Source organism: Sander vitreus, chromosome 14, assembly GCF_031162955.1.
Source record: "Sander vitreus isolate 19-12246 chromosome 14, sanVit1, whole genome shotgun sequence".
NCBI lineage: Eukaryota > Metazoa > Chordata > Actinopteri > Perciformes > Percidae > Sander > Sander vitreus.
The window spans coordinates 4,520,206-4,543,013 of record NC_135868.1 but is presented as its reverse complement, the minus strand read 5'-3'; the positions used below and the strand labels follow the sequence as shown (position 1 = coordinate 4,543,013).

The window sequence follows — 22,808 nt, the reverse complement described above, 5'->3', positions numbered from 1 at the left end:
AAAGTTTCCCTTGGCCTTTGGAATTAAAATACCCCCACATCATCACATCCCCTTCACCATACCTAGAGATTGGCATGGTTTTATTTCAGTTAGCTGGTTTGATTTGCATTGAGAGATGATTTTATGGAAAGTACCCCATGCCAATCTCTAGGTATGGTGAATTTATTTACGATACATTTTTCATTCACAAAGAAAATTGGTGTCCTTAAAGATTGGATTTTTTCTCATTTTTTTAATTAAGGCATTAAGATCAATTTCCAAAAGATGATTTTTATTTTTATTCCTCTTTTTAGTCAACTTTAGCATGGGTTCATAAACTTATGAGTGCCACAATATATATATATATATATATATATATATATATATATATATATATATATATATATATATATATATATATATATATATATATATATATATATATGCAGTATTGGAGATCTAAAAGGCAGTATTGGAGATTTGTTAAAGAGACCAAAGCAGAGCTAAAAAGAAAAGGAGAGTTTGACAAATGTATTTACTGTTAGTGAATAACAAGAGGAAGCCTTCACTTGGTTTAAGGGAGAAAATGTTTCCAGAGCTTTGATTCAGAGCCAAAGATACAATTTCGGCTGCCTGCCAAGTTTGATAAAACTTATTTTGCTAAGACATTTGCTAGCTTTTCACCAAAACTAAAAATGGAAATGAGGTCCACCTGGGTTGAAACACAAACCACAAGTCCAAGACTTCAATGTCAATCTCAAAGTCAAAACAGTGCTCCCTTTGGGTCGGCAAGGAAGTGTGTCTGTGTGAGATTATTTGCCTCCGAGCATATTTGAGTCAACAAAATTCACATTGCGCAAATTAATTCTGCTTATGGCACAGAAAAAGTTGAGGAGTGATGCACTTCATCATGCAGAGCTTTCAGTAAAAACGGGGACTTGTACGAAGGCTTCAGCTGTGGCTAAGCTTATTACAGCTTTCATCTATGACTCTGTATATGTATGTGTGTATATGTGTGTGTGTGTGTATATATATATATATATATATGCATATATATGTATGTATGTATGTATATATATATATATATATATATATATATATATATATTTATATGAGGCTTGCAGTACAGTAGATTAGCACAGGGAGAGTTTATGCAGAGAAAAAGAAAAACATGGATAAGAAAGAGGAGGCGGGAGAGAGAGAGAGGCAAGAAGGGGTGGAAGGATAAACGCAGTATGATGTTAACTTATTTACTCAAAGCCCAAACTTACGTAGTGGGTGAGTGATGGAGGGGGAAATGACAAGAAGAGGAGGAAAAGAAGAAGATTTAAACCAGGAAACTTACATTGACTCCTTCCCAGTAAAACTCGGTACGGCCATGCTGGGGGGATGAAGGAGGGGTGAGGGAGGGAGAAGAGGCGAGGAAAGGGAGGAGAAAAGTACAGGTATAGCAAAGGCGGGAAGAGTAGAGGGAGATTTACAAATGAGGGAAGAGGAAATTTGTGACATTGAAACTGGACTTAAGCCTTAGTCCTAAATTACAGTAATTTGATTACAATGCTTTTACAATTTGTATATTAGGGTGTCAGCAGTTTCCTATTCTAGTTCTGTGTGGAGTTCATTCATTTCTTGCAATTTAGAACTTGAACTACTACTATATTTTAAATAAATCTGCTTTTAAATTGAGTTAAAAATGCAATCTTTCACCCCTGCATGTATTATTCATTGACTCTGGTAGACTCAGTTCAGTTCAGTTGTATTCAGAAATGTCCTAATTCATGGTAGTACTTTCCCCATTTTTCAGTCTACATAGTGTTTGTGTATCAGTATCTAACCAGAACAATAAGCTTAGGAATGATTATTCTGTGATTCAAACAGGCGTGAAGATAATCTACAGTACGAGCTGTGCCGTGTGGATGTAAACATGCGATGCAGTAGCCTCATCTCATGAGGTTTAAAGGTCCCATGGCATGAAAATGTCGCTTTATGAGGTTTTTTAACATTAATATGAGTTCCCCCAGCCTGCTTATGGTCCCCCAGTGGCTAGAAATGGTGATAGATGTAAACCGAGCCCTGGGTATCCTGCTCTGCCTTTGAGAAAATGAAAGCTCAGATGGGCCAATCTGGAATCTTGCTCCTTATGACGTCATAAGGGGAAAGGTTACCTCCCCTTTCTCTGCTTTGCCCGCCCAGAGAATTTGGCCAGCCCATGAGAGAGAGAGAGCGACATCATGGCTTGCAAACGAGTGAAGCATGACAGTTGGTCAAGGCCACACCCCCACCCTCCACCTTGCCCCCTCCTCCTCAATAGCATTTAAAGCTACAGACACAGAAATGGCACGTCCTAAGTAAAGCTGATTGTGGGACTGGCTCTAGTGGCTGTAATTCTGCACCAAGGCTTTTTGTGTGTAGGACTGTGTTTGTGTGTGCTGCACCATTCCTCTTTGTCCATCTACAATGCTCAGAATGTTTAGGTAACCAATGGATACCATTCAGCTGTTGCCGGGGGCAACAGCAAATCTGATGGGTGACCAAACCTGGACACCATTTATTGTGTCCTCATATTCACACACACGCACGTACGCACGCACACACATGCACGAACACACATGCACAGACAATCATGCATATTCATCCCAGTGTCCAATGGGCAGAAAGGGAGAGAGGAAACATTTTGGAAACTGCGGTCGCTCCAGAGAATTTAAATACACTGCTGTCAAAAGGGATTTTTTTTGGTTTTCATTTTTTAACATCAGAGTTTCTCCACTGGCACTTTAAGTTTGTTATCATCGTTGTACTGTTCAAGGCCACAGATCACAGACTGCATGGGAGGTGACAGGGAAAATGCCCCAAACATTATGTCAAAATAAATGCCAAACTTTATTCCCTGTCCTCAACAAGGCTGCTGCTGCTGCTGCTACAGAAGTGGTTGGAGACATCTAGGAGTTTTGTTTATGTTTATATGAAATGTAAAATGAATGATCCTTAATCTTTAAAACGTGTTTTGTTTGTGCAGGGCAGCATCTCCATCAATAACACAGCTTTAGTCAAAATAATTTGTATAGCTAACCCTTTAATGCAGAACCCTCTCTACAATGTCATGTGACATTAGTAAGTGTAAAGACGATCCTAAAATCTGCACATTTGAGTCAGACTTTAATGCTTTGGCTTTATTCTGTATGGGAAATGCTAGGCTGATTATATTTGATCTTATTTTAACCTGCATATTAGCGTTTATTGTGTCAACCTGACTAACTGAAAGTTTCTCTCTAACTACTCTATTTAATATGAAGGAAAATAGTGGTCACATAAGTGCTTCTGGTGTCTCTTATACCCACTAATGGGTATAAAGAAAGAAAAAGCCTTGATCTGTGGCTAGGTTAAAAAAAATCCACTTTCAGGCACTCAAGTGGATGGTTAAGAATAAAAAGGTTTTAATAATACAGGCTTTTACACTGACAAAATACTGAAACCATACTGGCATACTTGCCTTGTTCAGGGTGTCTTGTCTCTGCTGTATTTGTAGCTGCTTTCCTTTAAAGAAACTGTAAAGCTACACAGGGCCGTTTTGCTCATGTTGATGTATTCATTTTAGGTAACTGTTGGAACGTCAACACCCAAAAGTCCATCTAATAGATGTCGACAAGCTGCTAACAGCACATGTAAACAAAAGGGTCTGGATCGATCTGGATCGACATATCAATACATATCGTCTTTAAGGTGCGCCTTCTTTTAAATTCCCAGTTTATATTTATTCTTTTTATAAAAAGAATAGTTTTTTTTTTTTTCTTAAATGTCTGGAAGAGCTCAGTTATAAAATCGTCAAATCAGATTTTAGTTGCTTTTTGTGAATTGATATAAATGTAACTGATAGAGTGGACACATGATATCGTCTCATATCCCTCGCAGGCCCCTGAATTCCATCGAATCGTAATCGTATCGTGTCATACTTTGTTATACCAGTAAATATCGTATCATTGTCCAAAGAATTAGTATAATATTGTATCATGATAAAAGTTGTGATTTGCACCTCTAGTAACCAACATAACAGGTCTATCATGCTTTATACCAAACATTTACACTGATGCTTGTGATTTTGGCTTTTAAATAGACCCCTGGCTCTCTTCATTATGATGTCTTGATTTGTTAGTTTCAGCCAGCAGAGAAGTGACCACAGCCAACAGTAATAACAAATTCATAACACAGATGGATTGAATCAACAGCATTTCATTGTGAGGGAAGGTGTTCCTTTCTTATTGCACCCTCAATTGTGTGATTTCTGATGAATAAGAGATGGATTTTTACATATAAATCTCATCTCGTTCAGCTGTAAAGGTGCATCATTCATTTCCATAAGGTCATCTAAAGAAACCAACCAAATAATAATAAAAATGCTAATACAGTGATAACATGGCTGGTGGAAGATGGACAGCCGCATTTGAATCTGACAATAAGAGAATAAGTACAGAAAGCAGCGTGGCGATAAAACATTAAGATGGAGCTGTGTCTTTGTATTTATTCATGCTCTAATCAGCAGCTGCTGGACTCAGAGACTTTATAACGAGAATTTCTACATGAATGAATGAATATGAATTTGGGTCTGACTTGGTTCAAGGCATTAATGCCCTTATTGGCATCCTTCATCTGGTGTCAAATACAAGAAATGGTTACCAAATTAAAACCATGGGCAAGCCGAAACTGGAAGCTAGAGTTAATTCTGTCTTCCTGCAGGCCCTTTTTGCTTTTTTGGAAGCATCTATGTAATATTAATGTTAGACATGTTATTTTTTTCAGGACAAGTGAATGAGAAATAAGAATAATCCTCCTTTAACAAAGCAGCCGCTGAGATGGCACAGGGATTTAGGGAAGCCCCGCGCAAGTCACCAGTCGCCTCGTGTTTTTTGTCTGATTCACATTAACGAGAGCAGGGAAAGATAATAATTCAACACCAACTTCACCTGAGCAAAACTATACTAAGAAAAAACTTCAGTGACATTTTTTTAACCTGAACAAACGTGTTGTTAATCATTAACACTCGCTGTATAAAACTCACACAGCTGACATTCTCAACTGAACTAATTGAATAATGTTTTATTTAATCTCAAAAGCTAATGAACAGGCTCAGTTCATTTTTCAACAACTTAAATAAATCACTCAGAGATCCCAGGGAACCAAATCTCATTATTATTTGTTTGATTATGACTCATACAGTAAGAGAAATATACTCAAAAACGGCATTACATAATTTTTTTAGTTAAAGTATATTTAGTGTTAAAGGGACATTGAGTCATGTATGACCCTTGTCTTGTGGAAAGTCAAACAATATAATATAAATACCTCCTGTTTGCATGGAAGTGTTGTACTTTTAAGTGTTTTAACAATACTTTGAACTGAAAAAAATAAAGAAATTGGTAGCTTTATAGAGATAAGCCATTACGAAGCATTGGTAAATTATTTCTTAACCATTGATTACAGCTCATAAATGCTCTATAAAGAGTTAAGAGAGTTGAGTAATTAGAATGTGCTACCCAGATATTGTTACATAAGACTGAGAATCTACAGCCATGTTAGCGGCCCTGTAAGGTTGTGCTTAGGCAGAGCAGTGCTATAAGCTAAATGCTAACGTCTGCATGCTCCAATTGACAATGCTAACATTGATTCTGATGTTGATCATGGCTGTGTCCAGAATGATTCACTTTTCACGTTTAGGTCTCTATTACGTGGTCAGCCATTTCTTCTTTAGTGTCCGGCACTTATTGTTTCCCACAATGCACTATAATAGAGCTCAACAGTGTGGTTCGGAAGTAAAAATCCAATTGATTTTCTCCATAAGGATTTTGATTATCAGCCATAATGTCTAAATCATCCGAGGTAGACTCACCACGAGCTGTGAGATTGTGAAACAAAAGTTTCTGCTACTGTTGAAACCGCAAGTATGTATGAAATCAACCTGGTTTTAAGAAAAACATGTTTTATTTGTGATCTTATGGAGAAATACTACACTAACTTGCTGTTACTATGGAAATGTTTACAGAAACTGCGGAAGGCTAGGGCGAGCTGCTACCACTGAAGTCTATGATAGTTTCTGTTCACAGTCTTGTACATTTGCCTTTTTTGTCGTTTTCAAAATGTTTTTTTTGCGCCAAATCAAATGTTTTATGGTCACGATTCCTCTCGTAGCTGGTGTTGGCTTGCTTCCAGACTTAGAACTCTTTGTATAAGCAATTTTTGAAACGTCAGTGCAACAATTGAATGGGGAAAAACACTTTCAAAACCAGAGGCGTTAAAAAAGTGGGCGGTCACTGTTCTATATCGATGCTCTCTACAATATTAAAACTATACCACAATGCATTGCGAATTTCTGTCACTTCAATCAACAAGTAACGTAAATTGATAAATATGATGTGTTTGCTGGCTCTTCCTGGATGTTTTTTGGAAGAAGGTAATGTGAAATAGAGTTGTCAATCTTCCTCAATAATACCATTTGAATTTAATTTGTAATTTTTTTTAATATTCGAATAATAATCAAATATTCAATGCTCAAATGCAGCCTGTTATTAATATGTACTACACTACTCAGGCTTATGCATTGCCAATGCCACTATAAGCATGTGGTTGTTGTTACACGGTCTGTCCACTAGAGGGACTTCCAACATCAGACTGGCCTTGAAGGGGCCCTACGTCATGGCGCATTGCATTTCTGGCACCCAACTTTGTTTACATTCATTTTCCACCACGAGCACACAGCGACAAACACAAATCAACAGAGAATTCTGTAATGAAACGTTATCTAACAAATGTAGTGAAGCGGCTCTGTTGTAGAGGCTAACGTTGCTCGGTTAGCACGACATCATGTTAGAAAGCACAGCCAAAACGATTTGTCATAAACTAAGCAACAATAGTTTTAGCTACGATGCTAATGGCATTAATAACTAAGCCAAACGATGCTGCCACTACTATTTTAGTGATTTATAAGCAACCCGTTTCTTGCAGATTGTCACGTCACTGAGAATCCAGCTGTTAGAAGGTAATATATGAAGTGAAAGCTAACTCTGACAGCTGTAGGGCAGCTAACATTAACTTTAGCTGTCTCCATGAAGCTCCCAGCTAAGCTCCTATAACTCGCAAGCAGTTAGGAAACACGAACAAGCTAGCTAACTAATGATAACATAAGCATTTTGGGTCGGTGGATGATGATGTTAAAGTCATGTTATAACTATTTCCCACCCTCCTTCCGATTTCCAGCCGCAGCCTGTCATTTCCACTGTACTAACGTTACTTGGCACGTAACGTTAACGTTAGCTCCGTGATCTAAAGACCTCACAATGCCTTGTGTTTCTCACTCCCGCTAACTTATTGTTAATCAGATAGATTTTTTTTTACTATTCGAATTATATTTGACTTTTGGAATTCGTTCCAACAGCCCTAATGTGAGCTATCATAGGCAAACCATGGATGTATTATATTTAAGGCAAACTCATCTTTCACTTGCTGCCATAGCGACGGTATGGATGTTTAATTTGTGCAACAGCAATCTTTTGGCACAGAGAAAATGACCAGTGTAGCGTCCGGTAGTGTTTTTTCAGTTTGCCGATGAGGTTACTATGTAGTACTCTACATAGAACTCACATTATTAGCATTGTGTGCTATAGAGAAGAAAACGGTACATATTTTAAAGTAAAGTGTCCTGGGTTAGAATGTGGCTTACATAAAGAATTAATAACTGTGTGTGTCGGAGGTTTCAGTTATGATTTATAATGGTCAAACGTGTGAGGAGTTTGTAATGCAGTGCCATCTCTGTCCTTGGACTCTGTGTGTGTGTGTGTGTGTGTGTGTGTGTGTGTGTGTGTGTGTGTGTGTGTGTGTGAGTGTTAACACAGCTTGCGTCAGAAGTCGCAGGATATGGATTCAGAAGCACCCCTCAGTGTGTGAATGTAAAGCTCTCCTGGTCAACCGAGGACAAAAAAATCAGGCGTCATCACCATTGATGTAGTGGTGTGCATATCGTATTTTGTAGTTAGATAGACTCCATAAAGTATACAACAGATGAGCTCGTCCCTGTAGCCCTGCCAATAGTGTATTTACCTGAATGGAAGAGAGACGCAGCAGCATTGTGCAAGCTCAAACTCAAGTCCATTCAGTCACGATAACATTGACGGTCTCTCAGTAAACTGACATTTACAGCTCAACATTTACCTCTGCCCCCAGCTGGTTAAATCAGCTCTTTATGCTGCCTTAAAGCATTTTCCTGAAGCAGACAGTTTACACAATAATAACTACCTATCCATATGTCCATTTGCTATATTTATTTATCCTGCTGAATGGCACAGGGTGCCTAAATGTATCCCAGCATGCACTGGACCAGATGCAGGGTACATAACTACTTTCTCTTGTGGTTTTTCTCTTCTTTCTTGTAATATAATGTACTACCGATATATTGCACAGTCATAGGTACTATGCTGCCTACATGGCAATAAAACAAATTCTGATTGGGCTTTGTGACAAACACTTTAAACCTAATCTTACAGTAATAACAGCTGTTGATTGAAATGAAGAATATCATATATATGGAAAAGTTTATCAGTGGCTCAGTGGGACAATAAGTCATGCAAGGAACAAAATAGTGCATAATAGAAACCAGTCATAGAATTTTGTACTACATGCAAGATAATCAATTAATTTAACTCTTAGAGCTGTGGGATCATGTTGCTTAAAAAGCTGCTAATATTAAAAATGTTTAAAGTTTTGCTGCCACATGATGCGGAAGTGCATTTTCAGAAATATTTACACTTTAAAAACATTTAAATCCTGGTGGGAAACATTACAGATTTCCCATTAAACAGGAAACCATCAAATAAATTGAATAGTGGTGAGATATCTAGCAGCTTTCAAGAAAATGTCTTTGTGGCATCATCTTTTGGAAACTCATTTGAAGTCTAAAATCCTGGACTGAGGAAAAACACTAATGGCGATAAATTAAGTCTTTAGTTTAGCTGCAGCTCAATCTTAGTCAGATCTGTTTGTGTTTTCCATCCTTTTAGTCAGACTTGTGTGAATTTGGAAGGCTTATATCCTCTGAGGAGATCTGATAGGAGCACTCAGTATTGATCTGACTTTTAGTGGAACCACAAACAGGCTGATGTTTCAGCTAATGTGCCTTCCACTGAGCCTAATGCTGCAGGGATGTTTCCTCGCTTAAGTTGACATTGTTGAATGTGCGAATGTGAGTCCAGCATGATGAGCTCATACCTTTGATGCCTGCGTTCTTGTAGTTTGTGTTTTTAAGGGTGTTTACCTGTTGAGTGTAGGGTTGGGTATCGTTTAGGGTTTTCTGGGTACCAGTGGTAAAATTATACTTTTCAAACAATGCTGGTACTTTAAAAGAAGAACAGCACAAAATGACAGTTGGCTACATTAGTTTATTGCTAAGGCCACAAGTTCAATTTAAATAATTTATTTAAAATTGGATAACAATAACTTATTTCACCAGTCAATTACTGTTAAAAAACTTAAAGGAGAGCCACTAGATGGCAGAAGTTTCTCAAGGTGCACTTGAATACATGAGGTGCAATTGAGCACACCATTAAGTAACGTCGGTATTGTTTCTCCGACTGTGGCCACAGTGCAGCTAGTCTCCTCTGTGTCTTTAGCTGCAGACTGTTGTACGTCATGGTGTTGGAATCCTTTCGAATGAAATACAGCCACACATTAGAAAATTTAGCTTTCAGCATTTTGACATGCTTAAGCCAGCTACTAGCTAACGGTAGGCTAACGTTACCTGATGCCAAGTGTGATGTTAAGTGTCACATGCAGTGATGTTTCTGTTGCCTGTAACGTCTGTTTCGGAGCACCAGAGAGCAGCGCAGGCATTTAAGTGGTACTGAAATCTGTGTCGTCATTCGTCCTTGTAGATCCGGTTGTATAGGAATATAGCACCGGGTTTCGGTAGCCAACCCTAGTTTAGCGCAGTTAAAAAAAATTATAAATGTTCCAACAAAGTGTTTTTTAGCCACACTAGCTGCTAGGGATGGCATTGTCCGTCTGTCGGGAGGTCCACCACTTTTGGTCCAGACTGAAATAACTATTGGATGGATTGCCATGAAATTCATTACAGACATTCATGGTGCCCAGAGGATGGATCCTATTGACTTTGATGATCCCCTGACTTTCTCTCTGGTGCCTTCATGAGGTTTACAAGTTTGGGTTTTTAGTAGCCTTGCATTGCTAGACCCAGATCTGAATCAATCTCCACAGCGCTGTGTTGGCTCTGCAGGATGGTCTGGCTACACCGCTTATCTATTTTGGGATTGGTGGGAAAAAAACAATCGCAACTGGTCCTGGGCGGTGCTAAGCCCCGGATTGCAGCGACGGTGCCCTTGCAAAATAGATAGCAGAAGGGGAGAGGATATCAGGATTTATCCCAGCTCTGTACATCCCGTAAGCCAGACTGACTCTTTCTGTTTAGTATTTATTTTGTCCATCAGTCTGTAGTGTTTTGTTTGTTGCAGTTGGTTCATATTCCTCTGTTTCTGAGTCTGAATCGGCTCTCTGAGCTCCTGTATTTTACTTTTTTAAATCCCTCTCCACCTGCTAGCCTCCCTCTCTGCAGGTCTATAAATTACACAGAAGAGTCATGTTTGTGGAAGAAAACGACTCGAGGGCTGCCATGGGATCAGTGCTCAACAAGCAACACTTAATCAAAAATTAATTCCGCTACTGATGCCATGGCCATGAAGTGTCAACGCTGAGCCTAAAATATGTGCAATATTTTTAAGTTGTGTAAGATGTGTTTATTCTCCCTAGGCAGGAAGCAGGGAGAAAGCTACAGGTTATTTACATCTTGCTCTTTCACTTGTAAGCTACAATTAACCTAGCAGTAATGTTAATAAATATACCTTGTGTATACAGAACTAAAGAAAACTGCTGGTGTATGTCGGCCTTTCAACCCTTGTGTAGGAGGAAAAATGGCAACACTAAAGAAAAGAAAGCAGGAGCCAATGATGGAAAAACAATAAGATGGATGTCTGTGTTTTTGTATTTCTCTCTCTCTCTCTCTCTCTCTCTCTCTCTCTCTCTCTCTCTCTCTCTCTCTCTCTCTCTCTCACTCATTCTACTGCTCTCTCTCTCCCCAGGGTCTACAGCTGAGAAGTGATACATGGCTCAGTAATATTCTGAGCCCCGGGGAGAGCGGCTCTGTGGCCTTGGTAAGAGACTATCAACACACACACACACACACACACACACACACCCCTTCACAGTCAGAGTGCAGACATACAGATTAATATTCTTAAGACAGTGACATTTATTGTGTCTTCTCTGTATTGCAGCACATTGTATTTACAGTAACATAAAACAGTGAGGGTAAAGTGCTGACTTTCATCTTTAAGTTGATGGTATTCACATTTAAATCAGGTAAACAGTGAAGGAACTGTAGCCCTTTTTAGGCCCAACTCTCCTGGGCCAAAAGTAATTACACACCCTTCAAATTCATCTATAACTGCTCATCGTGCCTTAGCCTTTCTCATTGGGTGAGAGACAGGCTACACCCTGGACAGGTTGCCAAGCTATGACAGGGCTGACACGTACAGACAGACAACTATTAACACCTTGGCTAATTTAGAGTCCCTAATTAATCTGGACTTTTAGACTGTGGGACGAAACCGGAGCACCTGCCGGCCCGGGACAAATATGCAAGCTCCAGCTGGACGAAGGATTCAAACCCAGAGATAAGATATTAAAAGTGCAGTAGGTAAGACTTATAAAACTAACTTTCTGTCATATTTGCTGAAACTGACCCTATGTTCCAGTAGAACTACATGAAGCAGATCATTAAAAAAAAAAATCCAGCTCCTCTGGCACCACCTACAGCCTGTAGTGCGATTTGCAAAAATCCACAGCTCCCTGTTCAGATACACCAATCAGGGCCAGGGGGGGGGGGTCTAACTGCGTGTCAATTACTGCTCATGCACACGCATTCATTCTCCCTTGTGGGGGGAGGGGCTTAGGAGACCGTTTGGGCTTTAGCAGAAAGGGGGGAGGGACTGAGAAGTTGTCGATGTTCACATTTTTTGGCTAAGTCCTGGATCTTCACAATCCTACCTACAGCACCTTTAACATAATTGTCATTCTTGGACAAATTAAGATCCAATTTGTCTTCATATATAGTTATAAAATCATGTTAAAGGAAATTATTGCCTTGATTAGACAGTTGGTTGTATAAAGACAGATGAGGGGGTAAAGAGACGGGTCTGACATTTAACAGATCGAAGGCGGAACATTGCAGTTATATGGTGTGTGCCCTAACCATTCAGCCACCAGGACTCCCCATCACATTTAATATTTCAGTCAGACTGTCGACTCACAGACATCCCTTGTGATGCTCGGCCAGACCTGTACAACAGCCAGTCAAGAACATCCCGCTTGTCTGGCCAGTAACACTTTGGCTGCTTTGTCTATGTTACAAAGATTGTCCTGGTGCATTGTCTTAACATTGGGGGATATACATGTAAAAAATGTGTGAGCATCCTAAACACCCTCAAATTAAACAATGGACCAAAAGATGTATGCAGCAGAACCACCATCGTCTTTTCCTACATTACCCACAGTTCACTCAGAGTCAGGTGTGTTATGCTAGTAGCTGCTGATGTAGACTTGAATCTGCAGCTGGGAACTGAAGAAAGAACATTGAAGAAATGACACTCTCACACACTGCCATTTCTGTCTGGAGACTGGACAGGAGATCTGAGGACACCGGCAGTGTCTTTTGTATTCTGTCACAGTGGCTTTCAGCAAAATGGGAAAATAGATTGCAGAAACAATGGGGGCATTAAAAGATAATAGCATTTTACCTGATCTCCATCTTTCTGTACCGGCACCGCATCCACTGCTGGAGAGACAAAGAGAGAGAGAGAGAGAGAGAGATGAATTAAAGATAATGTCATTATCACAGGTGCTTAAGTAGCTACAGGTTTCAGACCATGGCAGGAAACACAGATTCAAGAAGACACAAAATATCAGTCCAGAATGCACAATTGCTTTGTCTCAACCATCCATGATAGGAGAGGGCGAGCGAGGGAAGGCGAAACAGGAAGATAGAGGGATGAGCGAGGAACACTGACAGAGAGAGGGAGAAGGAGATAACAGTATGTCAAACTTATGCAGCCTTCAACACACTCGCTGAGGGAAAATGACAGCGCTGTCCACTATTTCTCTCTCTCACACACTCGGACGCAAACACACCATGCTAAAATTAGATTCATTATCCACGCCAAGCTTTGGCACACAGAGGGCACAACCAGTGTGAGTCATGAAGGCCAGAGATGATTCTGAAATATTTGAGGGTGATGAAAAGGGTAAGCCACTCTATTAGTAATAGAGTGCTATTTTAATAATGTAGTGGTAAAAAAAATAAAAATAAAACGGGCTGTTGACCAGCCAGAACCTGAAGATTATTTTTGATGATGATGACTGACTTAACCCTCTCCTCCTTTTTTTTTTTTTCTCCCTCTCCTTCTTTTACACGATAACTTTGAGTCTGACTTTCAAAGTAAATGAGGTTATTCACTGCAGCCTGTGAAAGTACATGTAATTATAATAATAATAATAAAAAAAACTTTATTTGTATAGCACCTTTACAAACAAAAATAAAAAAATAGTTTAGAAAGTGCTTTGACAGTAGAAACAAAAGCACATACAAACTAGTACACATATACATAGATACACATAATTGTAATCGTGAAAATAGAAGACGCCGCGACGTGTAGTTACAGTTTTTTGAGAGGTGCACGTCACGCTACAGCGTAGGGTCCGGCGTAGTGTCGGTATCTCCACGTACCTACATATGTAGCCACGGCGTCGATGTAACGCAGAAGCATAAATCTGCCTTTACTGTATCTCCTCGGGCAGGTCGTTCCAAAGCCGTGTTGAAGGCAAGATCACGTCTGGTTTTGAGCCTCATCTTCAGAACGGTTCGATAGGGCCACGCCCGAGGATCTAAGGCTGCGAACAGGCTCGTACAGGGTCAGCATTTCTGTGATGTGGTGAAAAGCATTAATGTATCCCTGATAATTCAGTTCTCGATTTTTATGAGGTTTTTTTGTTTTTGTTTTTTTTATAAAGCACAGGTTGCTGTGCCATTTGTAGACTAGACTTTTATGCAATATATATCTGACCTTTTGTTCACAATGTACCACACTACATTGTCAAATTTAAAACATTTAACAACATAATGTAACAACTTATATCTATAACCTGCCATCTAGTTTCTGTTTTGCAACTGCAGTCTTCTTCACAGAAGATGACATTCAAGTTCACAACAAAAAAAAAACCAATACAACAGCCATGTCCATAGTCTTCTCTGAACAATTAAGTGTCTTCCGTACAGTTGAACATATACCACACAGATTATCTGCCATGTTAGTCTTGCTGCCAGTGGAAGAATATGGTACACGCGCATAGCAGAGCTTGCAAACTGTGGCTTTTTTGTCGACAACGCGAACATTGTCAACATAACTCACTGGAAATCCAAAATACTTCCACACCGGCGACTTCAGTGAAAGAGGAGGGTGTTCAAGTTCTGTCGATGGGTCTCCTGCATCTGCAGTTGCCATGCTATCTTTTGACTGGCTGTAGCTAAATTAGAGGAGGTTGACTGACTCGCAGCACTTCAACACGTGTTGACGAACTGACCGAAGAGTCGGTTAATTAACCAGAGTAGTGTCACTGAACCGGGAGAATGAACTGACTCACTCCTGTTGTTTTACCTCATTCGTGCCGACAGCACTTTACTCAAGCTGAGTGTGATGGGTGTATGCTCCGTTGTGTGTAGCTGGTCTTCTTCTGCTACTGTGTGTGTAATCTAACTCATTAGCGCCTCCACTGGAGTGGTGGTAGAATCAGAGTGGTAGAATACCTTGCGCAGGCTACACGTGTTTTTTTTTTTTCGCTTGGCAAGCCGACATGACATGGAGGCGTGGCAGCATCAACGATTCCATTTTTTTATTCGAAATTCGAGATTGTGACTTAATTTCAGTCTATTTCATTTTACACGCATTTTTCTGACATTGTCTTTGTGTTAGCAGTGTCTAAGCAGTCAGTCATCCATCGATGCATCCGTCTCGTCAACTTCATTGTCGGGACAGAAGCTGTCTGCAGAAGCGGTTGCCAGGAAGAGAAGTTAATTTAACGTTTGTCGTTGTTGATCGAAGAAGATGTATTTCTCTGTAAATCAACTCACATCAACCTGTGCATCTGTGTCAATCTTATCCAAGCTTGTCACAGTTTTTATGTTGCTGTTTTCTGACCAGGGAGATGACCCATCAGTAATCCATCCTACAAAGCTCTGATTGGCTCCATTGTTTTTCCAACTGGGGAAACCTACATGTATAAAGAGCACAAAACCAGTAGCCTGACAAGCCAGACCCACGTCAAGATGTTGGGTCTGGGAACTCACCATTGGCAGGGCTCAATCTGAGGGGCGGGATAAACGGTTGTCTTTCAAATTCCCTCTGCACGCAATAGGATAGCGCTACAACCAACCAGAGCAACGCTAGTTGATAGATTAAACTTTTGCCGTATCCGGTCGGCAAAACTCTGAACACATCTTCCTTTTTTAAGAATGACTTCAGTGCCGTTCTTTGTTCTTTTCTCAAAGAAAAGCTTAACTTCAAGTCTTCCAGAAGACCGCTGTTCCCAGCAGCAGCAGCCATAAGCCCGCCCACCGACTCTATACATGATATGATTGGCCTGACTAGAGTTTGGTTTTTCCAGCTCGCAAGCCTAGACTCCCTGGCTGCAAATTAAATTTGCTGCCGCTAGGGTGCGTCTAGATTTCTAGGCTACAAAACCAGACCAACAGTATTTGAATCACTTTCCATTTTATAAATGGTTGTTGATTTTTGTTATATGAGCTGTAAAATCCCACATTTAAATAATGAAATGATTAAATTAGCTATTTTCGATCAGATATACAACATATTTATCCCTTGCAAGTGATATTGAGCTTTCGATCAACTTCCAAAATATTCAGAGATAAAACATTTTTACAGAGCTCAGTGGATGTTCGAAAATCAGTGGACTTATAATTAGTAGGGCTGTCAACAAATATTCTACATTTGAATCTATAATATCGTTTGATACTATGTGTTTTTTTTGTAGAATGAATATTTAAACGTCATTTTTGGCCAATTTTGACAGCCCTAATAATTAGTAATTAGTCATTTCTTTACAGTTGAATTACTAAATTGTTCTTTCAAATTGCTTAATTAATTCCCTTTACAACAAATGCTACAGTTATTGTAGCAGTAGGAATTGAAGAATCACGTTGTTAGCTGTCTTTTAATGCAGAGGTACTATTATTTCAAATGAATAGTGTTCACAGTAATTTCCGTTTGTCCTTGTCCCTCGGGTCTCTCGTTCTCGTAGAGTTTCGATGCCACATTAGATGTTGTTTCTCTCTTCCTTGTTTACTTTTTGCTGGCCAGCGTTGGCTGCTGGTGCACACATGCTGCTGTGTAATGCAGTGCAAAGTAAACAGTCAAAGTTATCATGGACAAAGTAAATGGGTTTCCTGAGTTTAATACAGTTTCAGTCTGATTTTAGACTGAGATATGTAGAAATACTTTGTGTTTTAGCACAGCTTTCTGTTATCTTTGACATCCTTTATGTGTATTTCATGGGATAACAGGTAGAAGTCAGACAGAGAGAGAAAGACAGAAGTTTTGTCCCTGAAACTTGCCAGGTCACGTACTTTTAAGTATGCTTTTGTCAAATGTGAAGACATTATTTCTGCCACAACGCTCACAATGACTGAGCAGCCCATTTATTATAGATGGCGTAGACAGATGGATCATTCTACTCAGTCTGGAGAAAAATGACCCCAGGATTAATGTGGTGTGTGTTAGCGGTGGAGAGATAACGAGTCGGCGTCAGTTGTGGCTCAGACAGTAAAGCGGTTTGGATTTTTGAGTCTAAGGTCAATGGTTGGATTCTCAAACTAAGAAGGTAAAGTTGGAAGAGGAAGTGAAGTAGAAGCAACCAAAGATCAAGAGGTTAGAAAATGAAAGAATGAGTATGTTTATGTGGACAATAGTAATCCATTAAGGGAGAATCCTGTTTCTGTTTGTATAGGATTTGTAAAGCATCAAAACCAGATGAGTCATTATCGTTGGTTTGATATTCCTGAATATGTGAGTTGGTCTTTTACAGGAATACTTAAGTTTATGATGACATAAGCATGTACTGTAATTGAGTCACACAAAGAGGAGTAGTATAAGTCAGAAAAACTAATTGTATGATTAATGATATACACTATTCAAGTTATTGCTTGACTTACCCTAAAAACTTGGCTCTAAATAAACGTAAAACGTCTTGGTGAATCTGCAAGTGGGAGAGCAAGCCATACATGTTGTGTTTGTCTGGTTTAATTGCAATTGACTAGTGTTCACAGTAATTTCCGTTTGTCCTTGTCCCTCGGGTCTCTCGTTCTCATAGAGTTTCGATGCCACATTAGATGTTGTTTCTCTCTTCCTTGTTTACTTTTTGCTGGCCAGCGTTGGCTGCTGGTGCACACATGCTGCTGCGTAATGCAGTGCAAAGTAAACAGTCAAAGTTATCATGGACAAAGTAAATGGGTTTCCTGAGTTTAATACAGTTTCAGTCTGATTTTAGACTGAGATATGTAGAAATACTTTGTGTTTTAGCACAGCTTTCTGTTATCTTTGACATCCTTTATGTGTATTTCATGGGATAACAGGTAGAAGTCAGACAGAGAGAGAAAGACAGAAGTTTTGTCCCTGAAACTTGCCAGGTCACGTACTTTTAAGTATGCTTTTGTCAAATGTGAAGACATTATTTCTGCCACAACGCTCACAATGACTGAGCAGCCCATTTATTATAGATGGCGTAGACAGATGGATCATTCTACTCAGTCTGGAGAAAAATGACCCCAGGATTAATGTGGTGTGTGTTAGCGGTGGAGAGATAACGAGTCGGCGTCAGTTGTGGCTCAGACAGTAAAGCGGTTTGGATTTTGAGTCTAAGGTCAATGGTTGGATTCTCAAACTAAGAAGGTAAAGTTGGAAGAGGAAGTGAAGTTGAAGCAACCAAAGATCAAGAGGTTAGAAAATGAAAGAATGAGTATGTTTATGTGGACAATAGTAATCCATTAAGGGAGAATCCTGTTTCTGTTTGTATAGGATTTGTAGGCCAGGATGTCTCTGCACCGCAATACTTCATTCAGAGTGGTTTCGCCCCCCCTGCGATTTGGATATTGCACTAGTCCATATTGCGATTTCAATAAAATCGCGATTAATTGTGCAGCCCTAATTAAGACGCTACAGAGGTGACAGACTTATTTAGATGACCAACCCGGTGCAGGCAGCAGACACTGATCAGACACTTTGAGAAGTTGAATCAGAGATGTACAGTATGAAGAACTCGTTTGTCTCCCACTTTGTCTGCTGAGCTGTCCTTGTTGCTCCTGGTATGATTCATAAGCTTTGGGAGCACTGTCCGCTGCTGTGGTTCACCTGGTCATCCTGTGGAAGGTTATAAAAGCTCGCCCATTAGCTCATTTTCTCTCTCGCTTCCAGCTGGCATCCACCGTGTATGCTTTCCCATTTTGATTTGGCAGCATTCAACACCTAACACAGCACTTGTTTTTTGGATTAATGGGTGCGTTGTTCAGTTATCAAACGTCCACATCTTCAAATTACTTGTTTGAAATGACCACTATCAACAGAAAAAAAGGAGCAAATCCTCACATTTGAGAATCTCGAACCAGCTAATCTTTGGCATTTTTTTCTGCATTAATTAATTAATTTTAACATTATTACTTTTTAACTAATCATGTCAGCCCTACATTCACTGCTGATTTATCTCATTTTTACACTGTTATTTACCTACGTTTAATAGTTTCTCCTTTGTGTAAACGTCTCTCAACTAGTTTGTGACATTGTGTTCCATGTGACGATCCTATCCCAAATATCAACAAAAACAGAATATGACTCATAACGGGGACAGCAGCGTGCATGTAAACGTCCTCCGTCTTCTCACGTTTCTTGGAATCACCATCTTTTATCACATCATTAGAGTGAGTGAAAACAAAATCTCTGTCCAGTAATAACACTGCCCGGCTAAAATTAGATTCATGATCCACACTTTGCCTTGGCACAGGGGGGGGCATGACCTGTATGAGTCAGCGAGGCCTGGGATGTTGAAGGATATTAGATTTAAGTGGCGATGAAAGGAGAGGCCTCCCCCGTGTTAACACAAATTATAACCTACAGTACGTCGCTAATATCTCGTGGTGAGAACTGAGATAAAATGCCGCTTTTCTTCCTCACAGCCCCTGTTGGATCCAAAACAATGCAGGAGACACTAAATACTTACAGTCAAGTGTTTTTGAAATTAATCCAACTTCAGCTACAAATTACACAAGTCAAGATGAGGGTGCTTATGTAGAAAATTGCTTAAGTTGTTGAATATCATTCCAAGATTCTTTCAAGAGGGAATAATCTTGAGCTTTCTACACTCTCATCATTGTGGACTGCGTGCATGGGAATGAAATACAATATAAATGTATTTGAATATATTATAATATATGAATATTAGGGCTGTCAAACGATAAACATTTTTTAATCGTGATTAATCGCTGAATTTCTATAGTTAATCGCGATTAATCACATGTTTTATCACATGATTAAAATTCTATTATTTTGCATTTCAGAACAGTTTTTAAGTACATATTAACAATGGTAAGCAATTCTTACCAGTGGATCTTGATTGGGAATCAAATGAATGCAAAGAAAGTGACTTTATGAACTTGATTTTAAGAATTGTATTTGTTTATTATTTATTTATTTAGTGTAAACAAAAGAAAAATTTGTGAATCTAGTCAGACATTTGAATCTAGAGTCAATTTAGGTATTGTTAGGTATTGTATTTTTTCGATACCGGTGCTAAAGGGGTACTTTTAAAACGGTACCGGTGCCTGAACTGAAAAAAAAAGAAGGGTACTAAACAACAGTTGGCGACATTAAAGAATGGCTTGTTTATTGCTTTATATTATGATCAAAATTAAATGATTTAATAATAATGTAATAACTATAACAATAACTTATTTCACTAGTAAATAGCTGTTGAATGATAAAAACAACCACCAGATGGGAAAAGGGCATTTAACAATAACTTTGAATGCACCACGAGGCTGTAGGTTACCAGTTTCATTGAATGCACCATCTGGGTTTTTCCGACAACGGCAGCTGCAGATTGTTGCATCCCGGTGTTGAATCCTCTACAGTGAAACACAGTCACACTTTACACCGTTTAGCGTTAGCTGTCAGCATTGTAACCGTGTTTAATCCAGCTACTAGCTAGAGGTAGGCTAACGTTAGCTGTTGTCGAGTATAGTGTTAACTAGCGTCACGTGCAGCGATGTTTCTGTTGCCTGTAACGTCCGTTTCAGAGCATCAGAGCGAAGCACAGACATATCAGTGGCACCGGAATGAGGCACCGGAATCCACGTTACTATTCGGTCCGGTAGATAGCGGTCGTTAAGGCACCGATGCCGCATAAACACCGGATTCCGGTACCCAACCCTGTCAACCCGTCCGGGAGTTTTGGAAAATAAAAAGCGCCATTCAGAATTGTGTTGCTACTGTCTTTTTCCATCATGCCTGCAGCCTGCAGCAGCAGGAAGGCAAAGTGCGGCAAAGGGTCAAAATAGTAGCCTGTTAGGCACGACGCGAAGCCAAGTGAAGTGTAAAATAAATTAATAAATGGCGACATGCGATTAAACAAAATTAACGCGTTATGCTCTGCCCTTAATTGCATTGCGATTAACGCGTTAATGCTGACAGTACTAAAGAATATGTAATATATTTAAGTCCCTAAGAGAGTCAGAAAAGTCGCCTAATCTAGCGAAAAAGTCGCCAAGTTGGCAACACTGACCACAATGTTACTGCTGCAGTTAATTTTGACAGCCCTAAAAATAATAAACTTTTTTTATTTATATATATATATATATATATATATGTTTTTGAAATAAGTCCTACTTCAGCTACAAATAAGCGAAGTCAAGATGAGGGTGCTTATGTAGAAAAATTGCCTAAGTAGTTGAATATCACTCCAAGATTGTTTCAAGAGGAAATGTTTCTACACTTTCATCATTGTTCAAAGCTTAAAAAGCCTCCTTTAGCCCACCACCTCTCTTTCATGTCCCTTTTGATGAAAGGCTGATTGAAGTGGATTTAACAGCTGAAATCAATACGGCAGCCCGGACTCACTTATCGGTCTTCGGAGCCGATATTTCTTATGTATTGTAGTCTCAACATATAGGCTCGACATCCTCATCGATGCTGTCCGCATTGATTTGGTGCTCTCTGCCAGGTCCCGCCCCCGCCCAAGAGAGCGCTGCCACTCGTCAGCGCCTAAAAATACCTCAGCCTTCATACTCCCTTCAGTGGAGACTGAAGCCTTCCATCCAAATCAATATCAATAAACCCTTCTAGGCAGAGGGTGGGGGTGGTGGGGAGGGGAGGGGTAGAAGATGCAGTTGGGAGATGTTGTACTTTATCTCAAGGGACAAGAAATGACAGCTCCGTACCAAAAGTCGATCCAAGCAATCGATTTGTTTAGTAAAAGAACCAACTGTTGAGCTAAAAGGCTTGATTCCAAAATGCTTTGTATCCATTTGGAAAGAAAAATACTTCAAACAGGTATATATTCTCTAAAAATGCTGCTAGTGTCTAAAATTGTCTAAACCAAAAATATATACACTAAATGCTGTGTAAAAACAATTAATGAACATCAAACTGGACATATCTGGCCATCGTGACACATAGTGGAAGGGATGTAATGCTTTTTGTTTGCCTTCAGGGGGTCTTTACTGTACTTGTTTTTTCTAACCCAACTACTTCAGACTTTGCTGCTTAACATAAATCTATTTTTCTTGAATAAACAACAATGCTGTTGTTTTTTTTCTGGTGAGGGCAGCCTCTAAAGCCCAAAGATGAAACCAACACATTCAGACCTGTTTCCCAGAGATTGTCTATAAAGACACTCTGTGTAACACGGAGGGAAAGGGTGTTTACACAGCAGGGAAAATCACAACAGAAAATGTCTACTAAATGTAGTTTAAAAATGACAGACTGGCAGTGTACGAGTATCACACGAAGGAGGTCCTCCCCCTTTCAAACTGTTTAGTATTATAATCTTAGCTGAAGATGACATAATCAGAGTTTATCAAAAGTTGTCTGATTTGTCTGGTGATTCCTGAACACTTGACAAATTAATACTTGTGTACACACATACATGTGCACATACATGTACACGTTTCATGACACATTTTTCAGGCCTGACCCAGTACTTTGGGTGAAGGACAACACTTCTGAGAGTGAGTGATTCAACTTATTAGACATGCACTCTCTCTCTCTCTCACTCTCTAGCTCTCTCTCTCTGTGTTAATGAAAGGCATGCAGTCTTAGTCATGACTCGGCTCTCTGTGAGTACATTTGAGATGCGACCCAGGGGATCCTGGAGGCCATTTACTCCTCACAACATACCCACACGCATGGAAGCACATACAAACTCATACACGCAAACACAAGCAAGTCAACTACACACACATGCACGCACACCGGAGACCTCTGGAGTTGATGGAGCTCCCTGCCGGAGCCACGGGGGGAAAAGGAGAGGGTGAGAGAGACACAGAGGGAAGCTAAGGGCTCTCAAAATAACAGAGAGGGGGAAATATTGAAGAGGGAATGAGGAGGAACAAAATCGAGAGATTGATCGATGCTCAAAACCACAGGGCGGAGGGTATGTCGAGG

General features: G+C 39.7%; 1 protein-coding gene across 4 annotated transcripts in view; it reads right to left on the bottom strand.

Annotated features, from left to right (window-relative positions):
* LOC144529376 (uncharacterized) overlaps window positions 1–22,808 on the bottom strand; it is a 60,526-nt gene that overhangs the window by 15,363 nt on the left and 22,355 nt on the right. For all 4 annotated transcript variants that reach the window (XM_078268435.1, XM_078268436.1, XM_078268438.1 and 1 more), the window contains exon 2: window positions 12,828–12,865. In XM_078268435.1, the coding sequence (XP_078124561.1) occupies window positions 12,828–12,865 (38 nt within the window). The remainder of the gene's footprint in view (window positions 1–12,827; window positions 12,866–22,808) is intronic.